Below are 24,665 nucleotides of genomic sequence, written 5' to 3'. Positions count from 1 at the left end.
CCTGATCATAAGTAGGGATGGGTGAACGGTTCGCCCGGCGGTCGTTTCGCGGCAAATTTCGGCTGTGCGCGGTCTGCCCGATCGGCGGACTATTGGCGCCGTTCGCCCGGCGGACTTCCGTGTTTACTGTGTAAATGAACTTTGACCTATGATGACACATCCATCATGGGGTACAGGACAGCCAATTGAGACATTACAGCACATGGACACTTGGACATTCCCCCTAACTTATAAATAGACCCGATCCGGCGGCCATTTTACATTCTTTCTTCTGTCACTATAGGGAGAGGTTGCTGTGTGGAGCAGGGAGAGATTACAGTGACCCAAATCGCTAGCTATTTGGTACACAAAAGTTCTTTTCAGGACTGGTATAGGTGTTAGGTGTAGTTCAGGATATAGGTTTGCTGTGCTACTGATTGTTGCAGCAGCCTGAGTGTCTTTTGTCAGTTTAGAGAAAGGGACAGGACGGTGTGTGCTGCAGGGACAGTCAGTTTAATCTTCAGCTGTTACTATCAGGTCCACAAAAGTGCTATTCCAGTTATTGTTCCAGTAGCCTCTGTTTTGTCAGTTTATATAGGGACAGGCAGGAAGCTGTGTGTGAGGCAGTGAGGGTCAGTTTAATCAGTAGCTGTTACTATATTAGGTCCACAAAGGTTCTTTTCAGGACTGGTATCAGTGGTATGGTAATAGGCTTGTACACGTATAATATTCTTTCTTCCAAATATAGAAAGAATATTATACTTGACTGCTGCCCTTCTGCTGCAGTCTGCTAATCAGTCACACACAACCTACTTGTTCCACAAAGGTCCTTATAAGGACTGGTAATAACCTGGTGTAGGGTGCTATAGTACATAGGGTTGAGTGAGGTACAGTCTGCTATTCTATAAGGACTGGTATAGGTCCACAATACATAAGGTTGAGGTGCACTACTGCTGACCGCTGCCCTATACTGCAGCAGTCCTTCATCGGTATAGGGACTGACGTACAGTCTGCTAATCAGTCACACACAACCTACTTGTTCCACAAAGGTCCTAATAAGGACTGGTAATAACCTGGTGTAGGGTGCTATAGTACATAGGGTTGAGTGAGGTACAGTCTGCTATTCTATAAGGACTGGTATAGGTCCACAATACATAGGGTTGAGGTGCACTACTGCTGACCGCTGTCCTATACTGCAGCAGTCCTTCATCGGTATAGGGACTGACGTACAGTCTGCTAATCAGTCACACGCAACCTACTTGTTCCACAAAGGTCCTTATAAGGACTGGTAATAACCTGGTGTAGGGTGCTATAGTACATAGGGTTGAGTGAGGTACAGTCTGCTATTCTATAAGGACTGGTATAGGTCCACAATACATAGGGTTGAGGTGCACTACTGCTGACCGCTGCCCTATACTGCAGCAGTCCTTCATCGGTATAGGGACTGAGAGTTTTGTCACAGGGTCATTTAAAAAATGACAGGCAGAGGAAGAGGCAGGCCCTTCCGCAGGGGTGGTAGGGGTAGGGCAGGAGCAACAGGCTTGAGCCAAAGTGGGAAGTTGCAGAAGGTGCGTTCAATTACTTTAAAGGACGCACAAGACTTGGTTGAGTGGCTCACTCAGCCTTACTCTTCTGCACCCTCCTCATCCTCTCGATCTGCACCCTCTTCTTCACTCTCTGCTATGTGCACCCCCAAAGACACTACCACCAACAACACCACCACCACCACCACCACATACCTTCCGCTTGAGTCACAGGAATTATTTTCCGATCCATATCAAGACATTTCTGATGCGCAGCCACTCTTGGTATTGGATCAGGAAGAGGAGGTAGCAACAACCGCTACTCAGCAGTCTGACGACATTACCCAGATCAGCCCAAGGAGGACGTTGGTCCCCGGTGTTGCTGCCTACTCCGAGATCTCTACTTATAGCGGTGGGGAAGGTGACGTTGATTATGACGTGTCTAGTGATGTCATGTGGGTGCCCACAAGAGAGGAAGAGGAGGGGAGTTCAGAGGGAGATATGGACCAGCAGATAGGGAGGAGAAGCAGGAATAACTTACATTGCACAGGAGGGACAAAGCAGACTGCAAATGTATCAGGAGCGAGTCATCGACCATGTACGGTCACATCTGGCGCTCCCAGGACTCCGGCACATGGCTCCGCAGTGTGGGCTTTTTTTAACGTGTCCGCTGCTGACAATAGCGTTGCCATCTGCAATCTTTGCAGTCAACGTATTAGTCGCGGTAAGCCCAACACTCACCTAGGGACGACCGCCTTAAGAAAAAACATGAGCAGCCATCACCGAGCCGAGTGGGAGCAATGGAACACACAAAGCCACACTCCAGGCTCTCACCGTCCAGCCTCGTCTTCTACTTCTCCTTCTCCTCTCTCCTCACAATTGTCCTCCACTCCACCTTCCATCACGCTAAGCTCACGTTTTTCTGCATAAAGGCAGGCTTCCGTGGGCCTAATGTTCGAGCGTAAAAAAATGATGACGCCGGATAACCCTCTTGCCCAACGGTTGATGGCTGGCTTGTCAGAACTCATAGCCCGCCAACTACTGCCATATAAACTGGTGGACTCGGAGGCCTTTCGCAAATTTGTGGCCATTGGAACACCACAATGGAAGGTCCCAGGAAGGAAGTATTTCTCAGAAAAGGGCATCCCAGAGCTATATGGCCATGTTCAGCGGCAAGTGAATGTATCTCTGGCACACAGTGTCTGTGCCAAGATACATCTGACCACAGACACGTGGTCTAGCAAACACGGGCAGGGAAGGTATATCACTTTTACTGCCCACTGGGTGAACCTTCTGACGGCCGTCAAGCATGTAACCCGTGGCACCCGTGTAGATTTGGTTTTACCGCCATGGATTGCATGCAGGCCTGACTCTTCTTCTCCTCCTCCTCCTACTCCATCCTCCTCCCTCTCCTCCTCGGCTGACTCCTCCTTTTCCGCTGCTAGCGTCTCTTCCGCTGCGCCGCCCAAGCTCCCCAGAACCTATTCGACATGCCAGGTGAGACGTTGCCATGCCGTGCTGCGTCTGTTGTGCCTGGAAGCCAAGAGCCACACTGGCCCGGCACTCCTTTCAGCTTTGCGTTCACAGGCAGATCAGTGGCTAACACCGCTCAATTTGACAGTTGGTAAAGTGGTGTGTGACAACGGTGTCAATCTGCTTAGCGCATTGAAACAGGGCAAAATCACGCACGTGCCATACATGGCACACGTCTTAAACTTGGTCGTGCAGCGATTCGTTGTCAAATACCCTGGGGTCCAGGACATCTTGCGGCAGGCAAGGAAAATCTCGGCCCATTTCAGAAGATCTTACACGGCCATGGCTCGCCTTGCTGACATTCAGCGGCGACACAATCTGCCGGTCAGACGTCTTATTTGCGATTGCTCGATGCGATGGAACTCAAGCTTCTATATGCTTGATAGGCTGTTCCAGCAGAAACTTGCAGTTAACGTCTACCTGTATGAACTCTGCGGCAGAACAGGTTCTGGGGAGCTGGGTTTTTTTTCACCGCGCCAGTGGCTGCTCATGCGTGATGCATGCAGACTTCTGCGGCCATTTGAGGAGATCACCAAACTGGTCAGTCGCAGCCATGGCGCCATCAGTGACATGGTACCTTATGCCTTCTTTATGGAGCGTGCATTGCGTCGTGTCATTGATCAAGCTGTGGAGGAGCAGGAGCGGGAAGATGAGGAAGTCGCAATGCTGTATGAATTCCCAGGGGGGGCTACTCTATCTGAGACAAGTGAACAACAGGAGTCTGAAGAGTAGTCAGAGGAGGATGGTGTCGGGGGGGATGAGGAGGAGCAAGAAGAGCATGCTTTAAACCTTTCTGGGATCCCTGTTGTGCGTGGATGGGGAGAGGAAAATGAAGAGGACGACATTATCCTGGATGATGAGCAGGAGCCAGTCCACCACACCGCTTCCAGTTTAGTGCAAATGGGGGCCTTCATGCTCCAGTGTTTTAATAGGGACCCCCGTATAAAAAGCATAAGGGTCAAGGACCAGTACTGGGTGGCAACGTACTTAGACCCCCGGTACAAACACAAAATGGCGGAAATGTTACCGCCGTCACAGAGGGCTGGCAGAATGGAGCACTTCCAGGCCTTGCTTCGAGAAATGCTGCATTCTGCCTTTGCGTGCACTGGTAGAGGAGCAATTCCCACTCCCAGAGAAGGAGTTGCGGGTACCAATCCAACAGCGCCTGCAAGAAGAGGCCGGTTTGAAGATGTGTTGGTGACTTCGGATATGAGGTCATTCAACCCATCGACAGGTGTCATCCGGATCCAGCATCAGGGAACGCCTAGACCTTCAGGTGTCCGACTACATCGGGTTAACGGCCGATGTGGACGCTCTGAGGAGTGATGAACCCCTGGACTACTGGGTGAGCAGGCTTGACCTCTGGCCAGAGCTTGCCCAATTTGCAATCGAACTGTTGGCTTGCCCGTCATCCAGTGTCCTGTCCGAAAGGACGTTCAGCGCAGCAGGGGGGATCGTGACCAATAAGCGTACTCGCCTAGCTCACGACAGTGTTAACTACCTCACATTTCTAAAAATGAATGAGGCATGGATCTCGGAGGAATTCAACACATGTGCCCAGTAGACCATGTATATGTCTTAATCAAGCACAGAGACCTTCTTTCTTCATTTGGCTCACTTCCTTGTCCAAAAAAGCACACCGTACTATATGCCCGTACCCTCCTCTTTGAAGAGGTTGAGCGGTGTCATATTTCTACTGGGGCTGCTTATTATGAGGGGCTCCCACCATCCCTGTGCTGTGCTGACATCCTCCTGGGGCTGTACCTCTGCTGTGCATATTATGAGGGGCTCCCACCATCCCTGTGCTGTGCTGACTTCCTCCTGGGGCTGTACCTCTGCTGTGCATATTTTGAGGTGCTCCCACCATCCCTGTGCTATGCTCATTATGAGGGGCTCCCACCATCCCTGTGCTGTGCTGACTTCCTCCTGGGGCTGCTTATTATGAGGGGCTCCCACCAAACCTGTGCTATGCTGACATCCTCCTGGGGCTGCTTATTATGAGGGGCTCCCACCATCCCTGTGCTATGCTGACATCCTCCTGGGGCTGCTTATTATGAGGGGCTCCCACCATCCCTGTGCTATGCTCATTATGAGGGGCTCCCACCATCCCTGTGCTATGCTGACTTCCTCCTGGGGCTGCTTACGGTGCAGGTGTCAGTGCTGTATATCACGGTGCTGATGTCAGTACTCTCTATCACGGTGCTGCTGTCAGTGCTGTATATCACGGTGCTGGTGTTAGTGCTTTATGTCACGCTGCTGATGTCAGTGCTCTCTATCACGGTGCTGTTGTCAGATCACTCTATCATGGTGCAGGTGTCATTGCTGTATGTCACGCTGCTGATGTCAGTGCTCTCTATCACGGTGCTGCTGTCAGTGCTGTATTTCACGGTGCTGGTGTTAGTGCTTTATGTCACGCTGCTGATGTCAGTGCTCTCTATCATGGTGCTGCTGTCAGTGCTGTATATCACGGTGCTGGTGTTAGTGCTTTATGTCACGCTGCTGATGTCAGTGCTCTCTATCACGGTGCTGTTGTCAGATGACTCTATCACGGTGCAAGTGTCATTGCTGTATGTCACGCTGCTGATGTCAGTGCTCTCTATCATGGTGCTGGTGTCAGATGACTCTATCACGGTGCAGGTGTCATTGCTGTATGTCACGCTGCTGGTGATCATCTCCTGCACCCTCTTCTTTGCCTACCCTGACCTTCCCTCTCCTCCATTGCCTTCATGCGCTCCACAGTCCTGAATTGTCAGAACAATTTCCCATATAAAAAAAGAATGCTTGTAGTTGTCGATCCCAGATTCACCTCATACATGTGTTATGTCATTGGCCATGTGGTGGGACTATGTTTGCACAGCTATTAATTATTTTGTGGCTGCAAATTTGACCTGTAGGTTTGCAAAGTTCGCCTCCCATTGAAGTCAATGGGGCCTGCCGCGAACGTTACAGTTCGCGAACTATCGGCCGCGTTCGCGAAACGTCCCGTCGGAAGTTCGTCCATCACTAATCAAAAGCACTCTCCCAAGAAAAGAAAAAAACTCTCTAGCAATACACACCAATCTAAGCATGTGCAGCTTGTCCCATAGCCACTGTTCTATCAGCAAATAGATTGGGGGCAGTGGAAAAAGGGGAGGTTAAGAGAAGACAGGATCAAACAGACTTATTACACAATGCAGAGGATTAACCCCTTATGCCCCATAAACACGGCCGGACATTCCGACCACAAAATCCGTCTGATTTTTTTCGACGGATTTTGGCCCAAAACTTGTCTTGCATACACACAGTCGCACAAAATTGTCGGAAAATCAGATTGTTCGAAACGAGGTGACATACAAAATGTACGACGGGACTATGTAGAGGCTAGTAGCCAATAGCTTTCGTCTCCAAATTTTTTATGAGCATGCGTGGAACTTTGTGCGTCAAATTCTCTACACACGTTCGCAAAAAGTCCGATTCGATTTTGTTGTCGGAAAATTTTAGATCCAACTCTCAAATTTTTTCATTCGGAAATTCCGACAGAAAAAGTCCATACACGATCGGATTTTCGGACAACTTAATCCGATTTGACTTTTTCCGTTGGAATTTCCGACTGTGTGTATGGGACATAAGGTTTATAAGGTTCCTGATTTCACTGTTGTGGGTTTAGTAACACTTTAAATAAAGTTTAATAAAAGTATAAAAAGGTAAGGTACGGAGTATCCAAGGTACATATTATTGAACATACCATAGCATAGTCCTCAAAGTGTAATGGTACAAAAATACATAAATAGGCCATCAATGTCTGAGGTATCAGTGATAGAAAAGAGAACCCACCTATAAAACATTGTCCATCAAAAGTCTCATAAACTGGCCAGACTGGGCAAAACTTGTTTTTACCTAGTCTGGTAGGGAAGGGTCAAAAACCCTGTTGGCTTTTATTTTTTATTTTTTGCTGTCTGTGGCCTGCTTAACTTTCGCCTTGGAGATGCAACAGTAAGTGTGACGAAATCACGACAAAATACTACCTTAAATAGTTGTCACCAGAAAATACGTCACTCTCTCTGTAGGTGACTGCTCCAATATTTTATCCTTCCCCTTAAGCCTAGTACACTTGGACCAAATGTCGAGCAGCATCGGCTGGTTCAATAGAAACTGGCCGACTTTTGACCATGTGTACGGCAGCTGGTCTGACAAAAGCCACCCATTCAGCTGGCTTCTGTCAAAGATGCATGACCGGATCCATGGCTCCTCCAAAGGTGTCGGTTTTTTTTTTTTTTCGTTCAGCCTGCTGGGTTAAACGAAAAAAAAAAAAAATACTCTGTACTAGGCTTTAGTTTCTGTTTTAATGATAATGGTGACTGGGACAAATAAAGAGGGCTAACCCTTCCCCACTAGATTCAAACTAACAAAAATGGTTTTGCCCTTACATTTAGGGCTGTTTCAGATAGGCAATGAGACCCCTTTCTCTCTGCTGAGCCACTCTTTGCTGCGTGTACATCCACCTTGGAGCTGCATGCAGAAGCCCATTGAAGTGGATGCAGACACAGTCGCATGTCAAAATTTGACATGCAGGCAGGGGCAGGTCCATGGATCTGAATGCAGACGCTGGAGAGTGCAAAAGCTGGTGCAGCTCTACATAGAAACCAATCAGCTTCCATTTTTTTTTTTGTGAAAGTTTAATTGAACAAGTTGAAGTTAGAAGCTGATTGGCTATCATCACAGCTGCACGACATTTTGCACTCTCCAGCTTTATTAAATCAACCCCTGTGCATTCAGATCTGGGCACCTGCTCCTACCCACAATAAAACTGTAGGCGTGAAAGGTTGCTAGAGAGTGGATTGACACACTGCCTTTATATAATATATATATATATATATATATATATATATATATATATATATATATATATATATATATATTATTCCACAAGTAAGACATTTTTATCAGAATGTAATCCTCTTCATTGAATATTTTTTGGAAGACTCCTGCTGGCCTGGGAGTAAGGCCGGCCATACACTGAGCGAATTTCTTTCCTGCAACCACGGGTTACAGGAAGGAAATTTGCTTGATTTCCCCATCAACACAGTGTTGATGCAGAAATCCCTGCTGCCGAACCATTGGGGGAGATTTACTAAAACTGGTGCAGCTGTGCATAGTAGCCAATCAGCTTCTAACTTCAGCTTGTTCATATAAGCTTTGCCAATAAACCTGGAAGGTAATTGGTATCTATGTAGAGCTGCACCAGATTTTGCACTTTCCAGTTTTAGTAAATAACCCCATTGTCTTCTTGCGGTGGGGGAAGACAGTGATTATTGCTAGCGCTGTGGTCTACTTTGGTATATTTATAATTATGTTCAATTAGTATGTAGCACCATGGTCCTGCGAGAAACAATATTTCATTCTACCATATGTCCTCACGTGTATTAGAATGACAATAAAGCTTGACTATATGATAATTGCCAGTAAAACCCAGCAAGCTGGTTGTACCCATGTTGATCAATCAATTTTGTATATTCAGCCTGGCCATACACAGTTTGAATCTCTGATGAACCGGCCAAGATTTGAACTGTGTATGGCCTCTAAGTGACACCACTGCTGTGGCCTAGTAGGAAGGGGCAGAGACAGCGTTATGAAATCTTACTACTGGAGTCTCTGAGAGTTATTGGCAGCAGCAGGTGACTTGATACAATGGAGCACACCTAAGGCTACTTTCACACTGGGGAGGGCGCCGCTTTAACGTTGTTTTTTGCGGCGCTATTTGGCTGTTAACGTAGCAGATTTAACCCCCCCCCACTAGCGGCCAAAAAAGGGTTAAAACCGCCCACATAATGCCGCTGCAGCAGCGCTATGTTGGCAGTTTAGCAGCGCTGCCCCATTGTTTTCAATGGGAAGGGGCGCTTTAGGATCGGTGAATTCACCGCTCCTACAGCGCTGCAAAGATGTGGCTTGCAGGACTTTTTTGATCGTCTTGCAAGTGCACCGCTCCAGTGTGAAAGACCTTGGGCTTTCACACTGGAGACATAGGAGAGGCGCTTTACAGACGCTATTTTTAGCAATGTAGCGCCTGTAAAGTGCCTCAGTGTGAAAGTAGCCTAAAACTGGAACAGCAGTGCAACCGTGTCAATGACAGGTACTCTTTTGTAGAAACTGAGCTGAATACCGAGAGCAGTGATGGCAAACCTGGGCACCCCAGATGTTTTGGAACTACATTTCCCATGATGCTCATGCACTCTGCAGTGTAGATGAGCATCATGGGAAATGTAGTTCCCAAACATCTGGGGTGCCCAGGTTTGCCATCACTGACCTAGAGCTATGAGCACTTCAATAAAATGTGCTCCTTACTCTCACATTCCTTGGCCCTTACACAGCGGATGACCTCATAGTATGGGTCTTGCACATGCAACTGATAAATGAGAATTTTCCTTTACAAAATGTTATCCTAGTACAAAGAAATAGTAAGGCCGCTCTCCTGACCATTTATTTATTTATTTTTTCAGCCGTTAATCGGACATACTATGATTTCTGGATGAGACAGAAGCATCCCACGTTGCCCGCCAACCTCCCCCAGCAACAAGTCTTCATGCTTGCTGAACCCAAGCGCAAACCCTCCAACTTCTGGCAGAACATCAGCCGGCTGACTCCTTTCCGAAAATAAAAAGCAGCTTTGTGTTCTGCTCTTGCCTCCTGTACAAAGAAAGCACTTTACTCACAGTTGACAAGAAGTGCCCGCGCCTGGGACTCCTACTTTTCCTCTTACAGGGCATGGTGCTAGCTGGTACATTACAGTATATTTATTTTTTAATAAGAGTTGGACATTTTTTTTCCATGTTTTGTTGTTGCTGCCTCTGCCCAGGTCAAGTGGCCCATCCGGGAAGTGTTGTAGTTTCCTCTTTTGCTGTTAATATAAATGGACCGTATGTTTGTACACTGTTTACCACCAGAATCTTTTAAAAACTCCTACTGACGATGGATATACAATGGATATTAGGTTGAAGTTGATGTAGCAGGCCTCAGTCTGTTATGCTGATAGCAAGCAATCAAAGTCAATGTTCGCTAATCTGCTGTCATTTCAAAAGAGGGTAATATCTGATTGGTTTCTGAGTGGCGATGCAGAATTGACTTCAGACAATCTGATCAACGAAGCCCGCAGATTTAGAACTGTTTCTGTGATGTTGCAGGACATTAGTGACCATACTTGTATAAAATACAGGTGTATTCTACACTAGGTGGAGGCAATGGCCCACGTTTGTTCAGTGGGGGAGGTTTACAAAGACAGAAGCAGAGAGAAGCCAAGCAGAACAGGCTCAACAAGTGGCTAGCAAAAGACATATCAGCTGACAAGTTCTTATTTAAATGTTCCTATCTATTCTTCAGAATTTTTTGTCGTTCTATAAAACATGAGTTGGTGCAGGTTGAGGTACAATGGGTCACCAATGTATTTACAAACGTGGTAGATTTGCTAATGTCCTTAACAAAGGAGACAAAATAATCACAAATTATTCACATATAAATCCAGCCAAACCCTTTTTTTTTGTGTTTTGGATGGGGTGGGGAAGGATTAGAACCCCTGTCAGGTTTTTATTATTATCTGGGATTCAGTTAGATAGATCTCCCCTCGTTTCCTTTCCTGCTGACAGTGTTATAAGGCTCCATGCAGTGAGCTGTTATGCCTCATACACACGATCTGAATTATGGTCGGAAAAAGCTCTGATGGTTTTCCCGATGGAATTCCACTCAAGCTTGTGTTGCCTACACACGGTCACACCAAATTCCGACCGTCAAGAACGTGGTGATGTACAACACTACGACGAGCCGCAAAAATGAAGTTCAGTGCTTCCGAGCATGCGTCAAATTGTTTCCGAGCATTCGTTGGAATTTTGTGCGTTGGAATTGCCATAGGCAATCGGAATTTCTGTTGGAAAAATTGAGAACGTGTTCTCAAATTTTTACTGGCGGGAATTCGGCCAGCAAAATTCCGATGGAGCATACACACGGGCGCATTTTCTGATGAAAAGCTCTCATCTGTCTTTTGCTGGCCGAATTTCTGATCATGTGTATGCAGCATTAGAGGCCACATATGCTGTTAGGTTGGGCATATTTCCACACCTGGGAAGCCCAGGTACTTCGTACAGCAGCCCCATAGATATGAATGGCTGTGACCACCTGTTCATAGGCATATGACGGTACTCACATAAAAATGTGCATAGTGCACAGGTGTATTCTGGGACTACACTATGTGCCTGTTTAAGTAGCGAGTAGGCGAGTACCGGCCTATACCCAAACGGGGTGGCTGTCCGCAGCACCTGGGCTTTCCCTCTGCAGGTTTGAATGACTGTAGTGTTGTGTATAAAACAATAGTTCTCAACCATTTGAGCATGGTCCACTGCTGAGCAATGGCCTCCCTCCTCCCAGGCCTTCTGCTAGCTGCAGTTTCCCTAAATAACCACACAATGCCTCCTAGCTCCCATAGTGCCACCCAACCTCCCATAGTGGCCCGCAGTGCCCCTCAACCTCTCACAGTGACCCCAGGTCCCCTAAGAGCCCTCGGTCCCTGCAGAGCCTGCCAACCTACCACAATGCCTCCTGGCTTGCTGCAGAGTTGTCAGCCCCCCAACAGTGTGCCACAGTGCCATGCAGTTGTCCAATTTGCCCCTGCAAAACAACTAGCCCACCCCACCCCCCCAACCTTCCATAGTTTCCTCCAGCTCCCTTCAGAAACCTCATCTACTACAGGACCACCAAGTCTGCTACAGAATCCCTTAACCTGCTTCATCCCCCACAGTTACACCCAGCCCCATCCAGAGCTGTTCTCAGGCTATATTTTCTGCAGATTGAATGTGTGAATGGGATAAATAACTGCATTATGACCAATAGATGACTATGATAGGAAAGAAATGTGCTTCTCAGCGCCATCTAGTGGCCATAATGAGGTATTTTCCCTATTTACACATTCAATCTGTGAAGAATATAGCCTGAGAACATTTGATTTTTCCCCAAAATGCACAGAACAAACTTACATGACAGTTTGAAGGACAAGCATCTATGCAAAGTACACCTCATGGTATATTGGACAAACTTAGTTGCAAACAAACAACTGTGATTATGATAGCTGATTAGGCCTGTAGATTACAAATCTGCTAAGAATTGCTCTATGTATGGGGTGGAAACAAAGAAAGAACAACGATGGGTTATCAGACATTCAGGATAGGCATATGATGGCTGTATATTTCAAGGAATTGTATTTAAAAAGTAAGGAAGAATCTACAACAAAGGCCCCTTTCACACTGGGGTGATGGGTGCATCGGCGGTAAAGCGCTGCTATTTTTAGCAACGCTTTACTGTTAATTTTGCGGCGCTATTCAGTCACTAGCAGGGTGCTTTTACAACCGCTAGCGGCTGAGAAAGGGTTAAAACCACCACAGCAGCACTATGCCGGCGGTATAGCCGGGCTGCCCCATTGATTTCAATGGGTAGGAGAGGTGTATACACTGCTCCTTCACCGCTCCAAAGATGCTGCTTGCAGTGGTTTTTTTAACGTCCTGCCAGCGCACCGCAGCTCGCTCTTTACAGGCGCTATCCAGGTGCTATTTTTAGTGCTGCAGCGCCTGTGTGAAAGGGGTCGAAGTGCCCTAGTAAATAGCATGAAGTAAAGAAAAACATCCTTTGCTGATAGGTCATAAAGAGGTGGACCATCTTTGACATGAATCCACCCTGTCAGTGCAAAGAAGACCAAAAACACCTTGTGATCAATGCAGCAAATAACCATTTAAATATGAGAGCTGCCATATTTATTACTGACTCGGGTGAGGAGGTCTTTCTGAATGCCACTGATAGATTAAAATAAACTGTTTATTGTAAGCAGTTAGTCTGAAGGCCCCCATGTATTGCAGGGATTTTGCTAATTTCTAAGAGCCAATGTGATGAAGTGGTGCCAATCAACAACGTACACATTTAAAACTTTCAAAATTGTCATTTCTATATAGAGATGTGTATATATATATATATATATATATATATATATATATATATATATATATATATATATATATATATATATATATATATATATATATATATATTATAACATTGAAAAACTATGTGCCTAAACTGAGATTGCTACTTAAAGGTGGCAACATATATTACGGTATGATATAGTACTAGTGTTTTCACCAGAGAAGACCTATACCAGTGATGGCGAACCTTGGCACCCCAGATGTTTTGAAACTACATTTCCCATGATGCTCATGCACTCAGCGGTGTAGCGGAGAATCATGGGAAATGTAGTTCCAAAACATCTGGGGGTGCCAAGGTTCGCCATCACTGACCTATACAGTGTCCTACTACTGTGCACTGAACTCTGTGAATATGAAGTACTGTATAAAGGAAGTCTTCCCTAAAGGATAGAAATGAAGGTTGCCATTGCTGACTTCTCATTCTACAAATGCTCATTGCCTGGAATTTTACTGACCCTTTGGCTTTAGTATTTTGAGCCTCTAACCAGTGGCGTAACTAGAACCTTCAGGGCCCCGATGCAAGAAACCATGAAGGGCCCCCCTGAACCCCAGCCAGGGCCCTTCCCTCCGAGTCTGGCGGGTGGAACTCCAGGGCGTGGTCACAGGTATGACCTTTGTGAGCCCTGTAGTTCCACCACTGGTATCAGTAGTTTTTTTATTATTTATTTTTAATTTTTAGGTGCCCCATTGGGGGACTGTCCCTAGGCAGGATGGGGTCCCCGTCCCCAGAAGAGATGAGGTCCTTTTCTCCAGGGCAGATGAAGTTACTGCCCCCAGGTGAGAAGGGGTCCCTGTCCCCAGGGGAGGCGGGGGTCCCTTTCCCCACTCCCCACGTGAGAAGGGGTCCCTATCCCCAGGGGGAGATGGAGGGGGTAAGTAATGGTGTGTGGGGGATGGGGTCCTCTCACTCACCATGACCAAGCTGCAGGCTGCGCACTCATCCATGTTGGCCTGGGCTCCATCCAGTGTGCTGGCCGGCGATCAGCATATCTCCCAGAAAGACCTTTCATCATCTGTGTATGACGGGGGAGGAGGGGGGCTGGCAGACAAGCCTGCAGTGTCCTCCGGGGGGCTCTCATAGGGCTGTACTGCATCTGTGTGCTTAAAGTTTGTTTACCCGGGAGAAGTATGCAGTGCAGTGTGGGCCGGACTCGGGGGGGCGGGACTCTGGCTGGGGAGAACAGACATCGGACTGAGCATGGAGCAGGAGAGGGGTACTCTGAGGAGCCAGCTGAGGACACAGGTCATGCGGGGAATGCACAACTAAAGAGCAGCCAGTGCGATAGTCGAGCATGGAGCTCTGCTAGTCACCCTCCACCTCCCGCCACCCGTGTGCATGGTGCACTGGTACCCCTAGCTGCCTATGCTGCTGCCGGCCATATGTAGAGGGGGCTGCATGGGCCCCCTGCCTCACAGGGCCCGGTTGCGGTCGCAACTGCTGCACCCCCTATAGTTACGCCCCTGCCTCTAACCCAGAACAAGTATGTAAATAAAGATTTTTGAATTTAGAGTCATTTTGGGCTGCAGGCTGTTGTCTGCGTACTTTGCATTGATACAACACAAGGCACTAGTTATTTTTTTATTTTTTTGTTGAAATGTGACATGTACGGCAGCTTCACTGTGGTACGATTAAATGCATTCACATGAGGATCGGTGCAAAAAAATGCAGCTTGTTTGCACTTTACGCACCGCATCTCAACACAGCCAGCGCTGTGGTGTGAACAAGGCACATAGACAACAAGCGTTTCCCATGTAGCTTGGTGTTAGGTCTTCGTTGATCTGTGTAGATCACCGCAGCTTAATTGATGCAGTGTGACAGCCCTTACTCTGTATACTTCCTTCAGAGCATTGAAGCCACTGGGCCAGCATAACATTCAGGCAACTAGCACTTTAAAGCTGAATGGTTCGAATCTTGCCTGCAGGAGATTCGAACCATCCATGGGCAGGCTGAATGTACCCAAGTTGATCCATCAATAGACTTGGGTAAAAACAGCATGTTGGATTTCTGCCATGCGATTATTGCCAGCGGTCTTAGCCGTTAGAAGTAATCACTGTGTTCTCCTGACAGGGACGGCTCCCTGCATCCCCCCCACCAGCAGAACATAATAGCGCCACAAGCTATGGTTGCAGGGAAGAAAATCGCACCATTTATGGCCTGCCTAACAAGGTTTCAAGTTTAGAAAAGTTTAAAGAATTTTGGATATGAATGTTTTTGCAAAGTTACATTGAACCAGTCTGGACCAACTTAAGTATGTATGCGCCATACCTTTGGAAGCTGGAAATCACTGTAGAAGACACCATTACTACAGTGATCCCTTCCAGCTTCCAGGTCCAATGCTGAGCGGTTGCCCTACTGCTTAGTGAACACAGGAGGTTATTTGCTTGGTACAGATGCCATTCAGAGAACACTGCATCTTCTCAATGGATGCAAAGCGTTCTTTGTTTGGATAGTGTCACCGCCTTGCATCTCCACCTCATCCAATCAGAAAACACTTTGTATTCATTGAGAAGATGCAAATTGTACTCTGAATGGCACCAGGTGCCAAACGAGTGACCTTATGTGTTCACTTGGCAGCAAGGCAACTGCTTGCCACGGGACCCAGAAGCTAGTGGCAATCACTGTAGTAACAGTGTCTACTACAGTGATTTGCACTTGCCACGGGCATCGACCAAGCATGACAAGTGCATATTTACATTGATTCAAGCTGGACTAATGTAGCTATGCAAAAATATTCATACCTGGAATTCAGCTTTAAGAATTGCAGCTCCTGGATTTCTCTTAGTAAAGGTTTACAATAATGTCATAATTGTTCCTACCCAGTTTTACTGTGTAGAGCTTGTAAGCAACAGCCCTGTGTTGTGTACACTGCTTGAAGGATAGAGGTCTTCTTACATGCAATGGCATTGGCAGTATCAAATTATAAGCGGCAGTGTTTATTCCTCCTACAGGTGGCGCTACTGATAACATTTTTCTTAGATCTTGGCTGTGTACCCCAGGGGAGTGCTGTCTGGCAAGAGATCACTCCATATAATGATCAGAAGCAGCTGGGAAATATCCGTGAAGCACTAATGTACACAACACCAGTGTGCCTCCATACTTAGTGACAGTAGTGTCAATAACAACACACCTTACTTGGCAACTTCTTTTCATTAGCAAAGCTAACAATCGCGTATTTTTCTGTTTTCTAAGACCTTTGCCATCTTTTTTTTTTATGTTGTGAGATAATTTTATTTATAATAACACTGATGTACTTTTAAGTGTCTGTAGTAACATTTAGTGGGTTGTTTTTATGACTGTATTGCAATTGTAAATTTGTTCTTTACAGATATGAAATAAAATTGCCTTACACAGGATAAAAGTTCAAAGCCATAAAGAAAGACAGGAGTTGTACTTGAATCATTATGCTAACATCACACGCATCGAATGTATCCAAAGTTTTCCAAATAAAAAAGGCATGAATAATTTATAGAAAACAAAAAAAGGTATACATAGATACCATAAGTCAGGGGTAGGCAACCTTTTGAACACAGTGTGCTGAAAAATGTTTTATAAAATAAAATTGTCAACTTCACACTTATAATCACAAAAATACATTTTTAAAAAGTAAATGCTGTAAACTACTTGAGCGATAGCGAGAAATTAACGTCCTGTACCTTCACACCTCAGAACAGTTCCACTGCCCTACCACTGTACCCTCCTCTCATCTACCTGTCCTGGCACACTCATCCCCACTGATCCACCTCTCGCATCAGCCCAGGTGCTTGTATGTGATGTCACATATAAGAAACTGGAATGGATGTGCAGTGATGAGCTCAGGTTGGGGGCATTTTCCAAAAGCATTGGGTCTGTGTGCAAGAACATAAGTTGGGCCCTACAAGGTGAGAAAAGCTGTGGCGTCCCACAACTTTTCAAAATTGTGGCACGCCATAGCAAAAATTGGGTGTGATTTGTATTGCGCGGAATACTGACTGAGGCTTAAAGGAACATAGAGTTCAAGGGTTCAGTAGTAAATGACGCAAAGGTTCAGGAGTAAGTAGGTGATGCAGAGGTCAGTAGTAGTAGATGATGCAGATCTGAGGGGTCAGTAGTAAGACACATCTTATATATATATATATATATATATCTATCATTTTATTTTTATATATTTTTTTAAACAAAGAGGAAGTCCCTACTTTTCTGAGATTGGTAGTGTAAACCAACCATCTTCCTCCAGATGGTGGGTAGGGCTAGTAGAACCGTGATTGATTTTAGTAGTGGCAAATCACAGTCCTCCTCCTGGAAACAGCGACCGCTCCCATAGCAGAACTGCACCCAATCTCTTCTCCATCACAAGCGCTGACGATCACAGCTACCAAACAATGTTTCCCATCTTGTAAAATGTGTGGGGGCGCAGTGCCTCCCCCACAGTGTGGCTGTGGTGAAGGCAATTCTGATATTAGAATGCATTATTGCGTAGGGATGAGCCGAACACCCCCCCGGTTCGGTTCGCACCAGAACTTTCGAACAGACCCCAAATTCGTACGAACTTTAGAACCCCATTGAAGTCTATGGGACTCGAACGTTCGAAATTAAAAGTGCTAATTTTAACGGCTAATACCGTGTTTCCCCGAAAGTAAGACAGTGTCTTACTTTCTTTTTATCCCCAAAAGCCCCACTATGTCTTACTTTCGGGGTATGTCTTATATTGGAAAAAAATTGTCGAATTTTTTGTTTTAACCATAAAATTAACATTTATTAACAACCTGAACAGTATTGTATTCACCACAAAACAGTTTTATAAAAGGAAGTGCCAAGAATGTCTTGTTACAACATTGCATAACATGTAAAACAATGAAAAATGGTAAGAACGAACAGTGGAATACTGGAGGATAAAACAGATTTATGTGTGATACAGTACCACCTGCTGTATTTAATCCAGTGTGACACCTGCTGATACCCACTGGGTTACATACAGCAGATGATACCCCAGTATGCCAGTGTGTATGTTTTACTGATGTATGATTAATACTGTGTGCATTACCATATTTTAAGCAGGAGGCGGCAGTGACAAGTGCAGGGGACGGCGCGGTGACGTATGGAGAGGGGGACGGTGCGGACGTGGGCAGGAGGCGGCACTCATTAAGATCAGAGGGAAATGGCAGACGCGGCGACGTATGGAGAGGGGGACGGTGCGGACGTCGGCAGGAGGCGGCGCGCAGCTAGATGAGAGGGAGGCGGCAATACCCCCGTGTTTCCCCGAAAGTAAGACATATGTCTTACTTTCGGGGTACGGCTTATATTAGCCGACCCCTCTGAAACTCCCGATACGTCTTACAATCGGGGGTGTCTTACTATCGGGGAAACAGGGTATGCAAGATACTGTCCTAAAAAGGGTTTAGGGACCTGGCTCCTGCCCCGGGGGACATGGGTCAATGCCTAAAATGTTTTTAAAAATGGCCGTTTTGGCGGGAGCACTGATTTTAATGACGATTAAAGTGAAAAAAAAAGTGAAATATTCCTTTAAATATCATGCCTGGGGGGTGTCTGTAGTATGCCTGTGAAGTGCCACGTGTTTCCCGTGTTTAGAACAGTCCCTGCACAAAATGACATTAAACTGAAATAATATCATTTAAAACTGCTTGCGGTTTTAATGTTATATCTGGTTCCTGCAATATGGTTGAAAATCATTGAGAAAAATGGCATGGGTAGCCCTCCCTGCCCATTAGCAGCCCCTTTGGGTCTTGTACGCATATTAAGGGGAACCCAGTACCCATATTAAAAAAAGGAAATGCGTGTGGCCCCCAGGCCCTATATACTCAGAACAGCAGTATACAGGCGGTGCAAACAAGACAGGGACTGTGTAGGTTTGTTGTGTTAAGTTGAATCTGTTTGTAATTTTCAACTGGTACTTTTTTAAAGTGTAGCTCCCGTCAAAAAAACTATTTTTAAGCTTTTTGGAAAACATAGGGAAGGGTTATCACCCCTGTATAATTTGTTTTGCCGTCCGTCTTTTTTCATCTCACTTGCTGTTGTCTCCTTCCGTTTGCAAGTAGGAGATGTTTGTAAGTTGGATGTTTGAAAGTAGGGGCCTGCCCTATATGCTCTGCAGAAATGGCGGAACAAGGTGTTGGTTTTGCCACAACATTGTAAGCCCTCAAAGTGACTCTTGGTGGGCGCTGGAGCGCCCTGCTGTGAACGATTATATCAAGAATTGTAATTACATGCCATTGTTGAACAGTGGTAGAAAAATTGACCTTTGGTGGTTGTGGTGCTGGTGCCACAACACTATAAGTCCTCACAGTTACTCTGGGTGGGCACAGGAACGGGCCCTCCTGTGAAATATTATATCAAGAATTGTAATTACATGTCCCTGTTAAACAGGGGCAGAAAAATTGGGCCTTAGGCACTGGTGCTGGTACCACGACACTGCAACCTCTCCCATATACTCTAGTTTTATTGCAGGAATTAGCCCTGCTGCAAAGCATTGCATCAAAAATTGTAATTAAACACCCCTGTTAAACAGGGGCAGAAAAATTGGGCCTTAGGCACTGGTGCTGGTGCCACCACACTGCAACCTCTCCCATATACTCTAGTTTTATTGCAGGAATTAGCCCTGCTGCAAAGCATTGCATCAAAAATTGTACTTAAATGCCCCTGTTAAACAGGGGCAGAAAAATTGGGCCTTAGGCACTGGTGCTGGTGCCACCACACTGCAACCTCTCCCATATACTCTTGTTTTATTGCAGGAATTAGCCCTGCTGCAAAGCATTGCATCAAAAATTGTAATTAAACGCCCCTGTTAAACAGGGGCAGAAAAATTGGGCCTTAGGCACTGGTGCTGGTGCCACAACACTGCAACCTCTCCCATATACTCTATTTTTATTGCAGGAATTAGCCCTGCTGCAAAGCATTGCATCAAAAATTGTAATTAAACGCCCCTGTTAAACAGGGGCAGAAAAATTGGGCCTTAGGCACTGGTGCTGGTGCTGGTGCCACAACACTGCAACCTCTCCCATATACTCTATTTTTATTGCAGGAATTAGCCCTGCTGCAAAGCATTGCATCAAAAATTGTAATTAAACGCCCCTGTTAACCACTTTCAGACCGGACCATTTTGCTGGTAAATGACCAGAGGTCTTTTTACAATTTGGCACTGCGCTGCTTTAACTGGTAATTGCGCGGTCATGCAATGTTGTACCCAAACAAAATTTGCGTCCTTTTCTTCCCACAAATAGAGCTTTCTTTTGATGGTATTTGATTGCCTCTGCGATTTTTATTTTTTGCGATATAAATGGAAAAAGACCGCAAATTTTGAAAAAAAATGATATTTTCTACTTTTTGTTATTAGAAAAATCCAATAAATTCAATTTTAGTCATACATTTAGGCCAAAATGTATTCAGCCACATGTCTTTGGTAAAAAAAAAAGTCAATAACTGTATATTTATTGGTTTGCGCAAAAGTTGTCACATCTACAAACTAAGGTACGTTTTCTGGAATTTACGCAGCTTTTAGTTTACGACTGCCTATCTCAGTTCTTGAGGTGCTAAAATGGCAGGGCAGTACAAAACCCCCCCAAATGACCCCATTTTGGAAAGTAGACCCCCTAAGGAAATTGATAAGTGGCATGTTGAGCCCATCGAATATTTTATTTTTTTGCCTCAAGCGATTGAATAATGACAAAAAAATAATTTTTTTTTTTTTTTTACACAAAGTTGTCACTAAATGATATATTGCTCACACATGCTATGGGCATATGTGAAATGACACCCCAAAATAAATTCTGCTGCTTCTCCTGAGTACGGGGATACCACACGTGTGGGATTTTTTGGGAGCCTAGCCGCGTACGGGGCCCCGAAAGCCAAGAACCGCCTTCAGGTTTTCTAAGGGCGTAAATATTTGACTTCACTCCTCACTACCTATTACAGTTTTGAAGGCCATAAAATGCCAAGATGGCACAAAACCCCCACAAATGACCCCATTTTAGAAAGTAGACACCCCAAGCTATTTGCTGAGAGGCATTTTGAGTCCATGGAATATTTTATATTTTGCCACAAGTTGCGGGAAAATTACAAACTTTAATTTTTTTTTATTTTTTTTTCACAAAGTTGTCACTAAATGATATATTGCTCACACATGCTATGGGCATATGTGAAATGACACCCCAAAATAAATTCTGCTGCTTCTCCTGAGTACGGGGATACCACATATGTGGGACTTTTTGGGAGCCTAGCCACGTACGGGGCCCCGAAAACCAAGAACCGCCTTCAGGTTTTCTAAGGGCGTAAATATTTGACTTCACTCCTCACTACCTATTACAGTTTTGAAGGCCATAAAATGCCAAGATGGCACAAAACCCCCACAAATGACCCCATTTTAGAAAGTAGACACCCCAAGCTATTTGCTGAGAGGCATGTTGAGTCCATGAAATATTTTATATTTTGCCACAAGTTGCGGGAAAATTACAAACTTTTTTTTTTTTTTTTTTTCACAAAGTTGTCACTAAATGATATATTGCTCACGCATGCCATGGGCATATGTGAAATGACACCCCAAAATAAATTCTGCTGCTTCTCCTGAGTACGGGGATACCACATATGTGGGACTTTTTGGGAGCCTAGCCGCGTACGGGGCCCCGAAAACCAAGCACCGCCTTCAGGCTTTCTAAGGGCGTTACAGTTTTGAAGGCCATAAAATGCCGATGGCACAAACCCCCCCCAAATGACCCCATTTTGGAAAGTAGACACCCCTAAATGTAGGGGTACACTAGTGAGACTAGGTAATAAATGGCGGGTGCCCTGAAACTATAAAAAAAAAAACTAACCAACCAGCGTCACCTGTAACAGTTATATGGTGATCACTGGTGAAAGGGTTAACTAGGGGGCAATCAGGGGGCTTTATGCGGTAGTATATGGGGGTCCCTGGAGCTATAAAAAGCTGCGGCGAACCTAAATACCTACCTGCCTAACTAGCGTCACCTGTGACACTAATACAGTGATCAGAAAAACGATCGCTTATTAGGCTGGGTTCACACTGGAGCGATGTGGGAACGCCACGAATGCGCGGCGGGTTCCCGCATCACATGCCTCCCGGCGGCAGTTCACACTGCCCTATGCGAACTGCTGGGAGTGTCAGTGAAATGTTAATGACACCCCCAGATCAGTTCGCATATCGCAGTGCGATCTGCAAACTCGGATCGCATGGTGTGAACACCCATGCGATCCGATTCTGCTGCGGACCAAAAAAAGGGTCCCGTGCGAGTTTGCGGCGGGTGCGGCGGGTGCGACACGAATTCAGCCATACTATCTGTATGGCTGAACTCGAATCGCACAGAGATCGGATGTGATTTGCACTGCAGTGCGGTGCGAATCACATCCGTTCTCATAAACCGCTGCAATGTGAACCCAGCCTTAGTGACACTGGCGACGGGGGGTGATCATGGGGTTAAACCTTTATTGGGGGGTTAGGGGGGTACCTTAGAACTAAAGGAGGCTAACCCTAACTGCCCTAACAGTTATTACAGTCACAAATGACACCCGCCGGGTGATCAGGGGGTTAAACCTTTATTAGGTAATAAATGGCGGGTGCCCTGAAACTATAAAAAAATAACTAACCAACCAGCGTCACCTGTAACAGTTATATGGTGATCACTGGTGAAAGGGTTAACTAGGGGGCAATCAGGGGGCTTTATGCGGTAGTATATGGGGGGTCCCTGGCGCTATAAAAAGTTGCGGCGAACCTAAATACCTACCTGCCTAACTAGCGTCACCTGTGACACTAATACAGCGATCAGAAAAATGATCGCTTATTAGGCTGGGTTCACACTGGAGCGATGCGGGAATGCCACGAATCCGCGGCGGGTTCCCGCATCGCATGCCTCCCGGCGGCAGTTCACACTGCCCTATGCGAACTGCTTGGAGTGTCAGTGAAATAATGACACCCCCAGATCAGTTCGCATATCGCAGTGCGATCTGCAAACTCGGATCGCATGGTGTGAACACCCATGCGATCCGATTCTGCTGCGGACCAAAAAAAGGGTCCCGTGCGAGTTTGCGGCGGGTGCGGCGGGTGCGACACGAATTCAGCCATACTATCTGTATGGCTAAACTCGAATCGCACAGAGATCGGATGTGATTTGCACTGCAGTGCGGTGCGAATCACATCCGTTCTCAAACCGCTGCAATGTGAACCCAGCCTTAGTGACACTGGCGACGGGGGGTGATCACGGGGTTAAACCTTTATTGGGGGGGTTAGGGGGGTACATTAGAACTAAAGGGGGCTAACCCTAACTGCCCTAATAGTTATTACAATCACAAATGACACCAATGCAAAAAAAAAAAAAAGCAATTGGTGTCACTGTGACTGGGGGGGCAGGGGTAATTGGGGGGGTGATCGGGGGGTAAAGGGGGGGTGTGAGTGTGCCTGGCATGTTCTACTGTATGTGTGGTGTGTTGGTGCAACTCACCGAACCTCTCTCCTCGGTGCCGGAACGAAAAATACCGACACGGAGGAGAGAATACATCACTTCCTCTCCTGTGTTTACATTACAGGAGAGGAAGTGATGTCACGGAGGATTTCCATTCGTCGAGAGCGATCGCGAGGGGGTGGCCATGAATGAATGGCCGCCCCCTCATCCCGGATCGCTCTCGAAGGAATGCCGACCGCCGCAGGCACCGGGGGGGGGCCCGATCGGGCCCCCCACCCGCGGGCAGGCAGGGACTTATATATACGCCCATATGCCTGCCCGTGCCATTCTGCCGACGTATATCGTCGTGCGGCGGTCGGCAAGTGGTTAAACAGGGGCAGAAAAATTGGGCTGATGGCATCACCCAGAACCAGAAATGTTCTTCCAGCATATCAGCGGAGGAGGAAGAGGATAGACAATCAACATAACAGGACAGTCACTCAGCATCAGCATAAGCAGTCTTGAAGGGATGTGATATTTAAAAAAAAATTATTTGGTTACATCAGCTTCAGGTGCTTGGTAGCTGTGGGTGATCCAAGACTGATTCATCTTGATGAAGGTCAGTCGATCAACTGATTCGGTGGACAGGCGCACCCTGTGATCGGTAACAAAGCCACCAGCAGCACTGAAGGTGCGTTCCGAAAGAACGCTGGATGCAGGACAGGCCAGTAGCTCAATTGCATACTGTGCAAGCTCTGGCCAGTGATCAATCCTCAAGACCCACTAAGCCAGAGGATTTTCGGTGGGAAAGGTGTCCAAGTCTGACCTTGCCCCTAGGTATTCCTGCACCATGTAAATCAGACGCTGGCGATGGTTGCTGGAACCAATCATACCTTGGGGCTGCGGACTAAAAAATTGTCTGAAAGCATCAGTCAGACGGCCACCTTCTCCACCGCTCCTTCTGACCGATGCCTCAGCAACACGTTGTCCAGGACCAGGAGCTTGTAACCTCCCAGTCTCTGGGAACGCGTTGCACAGACCTTTCTGCAAGGCCTCCCGGAGATGTCTCATCCTCTGCTTCCTCTGCGATGGCAAGATAAGGTCGGCAACCTTACCCTTGTACCGTGGATCAAGGAGAGTGGCCAGCCAGTAATGGTCCCTCTCCTTGATCCGAAGAATACGAGGATCCTTCCACAGGCTTTGCAGGATCAGGGAGGCCAGGCAGCATAGGTTAGTTGAGGCATTCGGTCCGGAG

The 24,665-nt window shown here is 46.4% G+C and overlaps 1 protein-coding gene across 3 annotated transcripts in view; it reads left to right on the top strand.

Annotated features, from left to right (window-relative positions):
• The window catches only part of ARHGEF4 (Rho guanine nucleotide exchange factor 4), a 244,430-nt gene extending 228,025 nt beyond the window's left edge, over nt 1–16,405 (top strand). For all 3 annotated transcript variants that reach the window (XM_077488366.1, XM_077488364.1, XM_077488367.1), the window contains one exon: nt 9,512–16,405. In XM_077488366.1, coding sequence (XP_077344492.1) covers nt 9,512–9,669 — 158 coding nt within the window. In that variant the 3' untranslated portion in view covers nt 9,670–16,405. The remainder of the gene's footprint in view (nt 1–9,511) is intronic.
• Nucleotides 16,406–24,665: the final 8,260 nt, after the last annotated feature.

The sequence above is a fragment of the Lithobates pipiens genome, unplaced genomic scaffold (genome assembly GCF_037356315.1).
Source record: "Lithobates pipiens isolate NorthernLeopardFrog02 unplaced genomic scaffold, aLitPip1_a1.2 Scaffold_18, whole genome shotgun sequence".
In the NCBI taxonomy this organism is placed as follows: domain Eukaryota; kingdom Metazoa; phylum Chordata; class Amphibia; order Anura; family Ranidae; genus Lithobates; species Lithobates pipiens.
The sequence above is the reverse complement of the archived record's forward strand: the minus strand, read 5'-3'. Positions and strand labels throughout refer to the sequence as shown.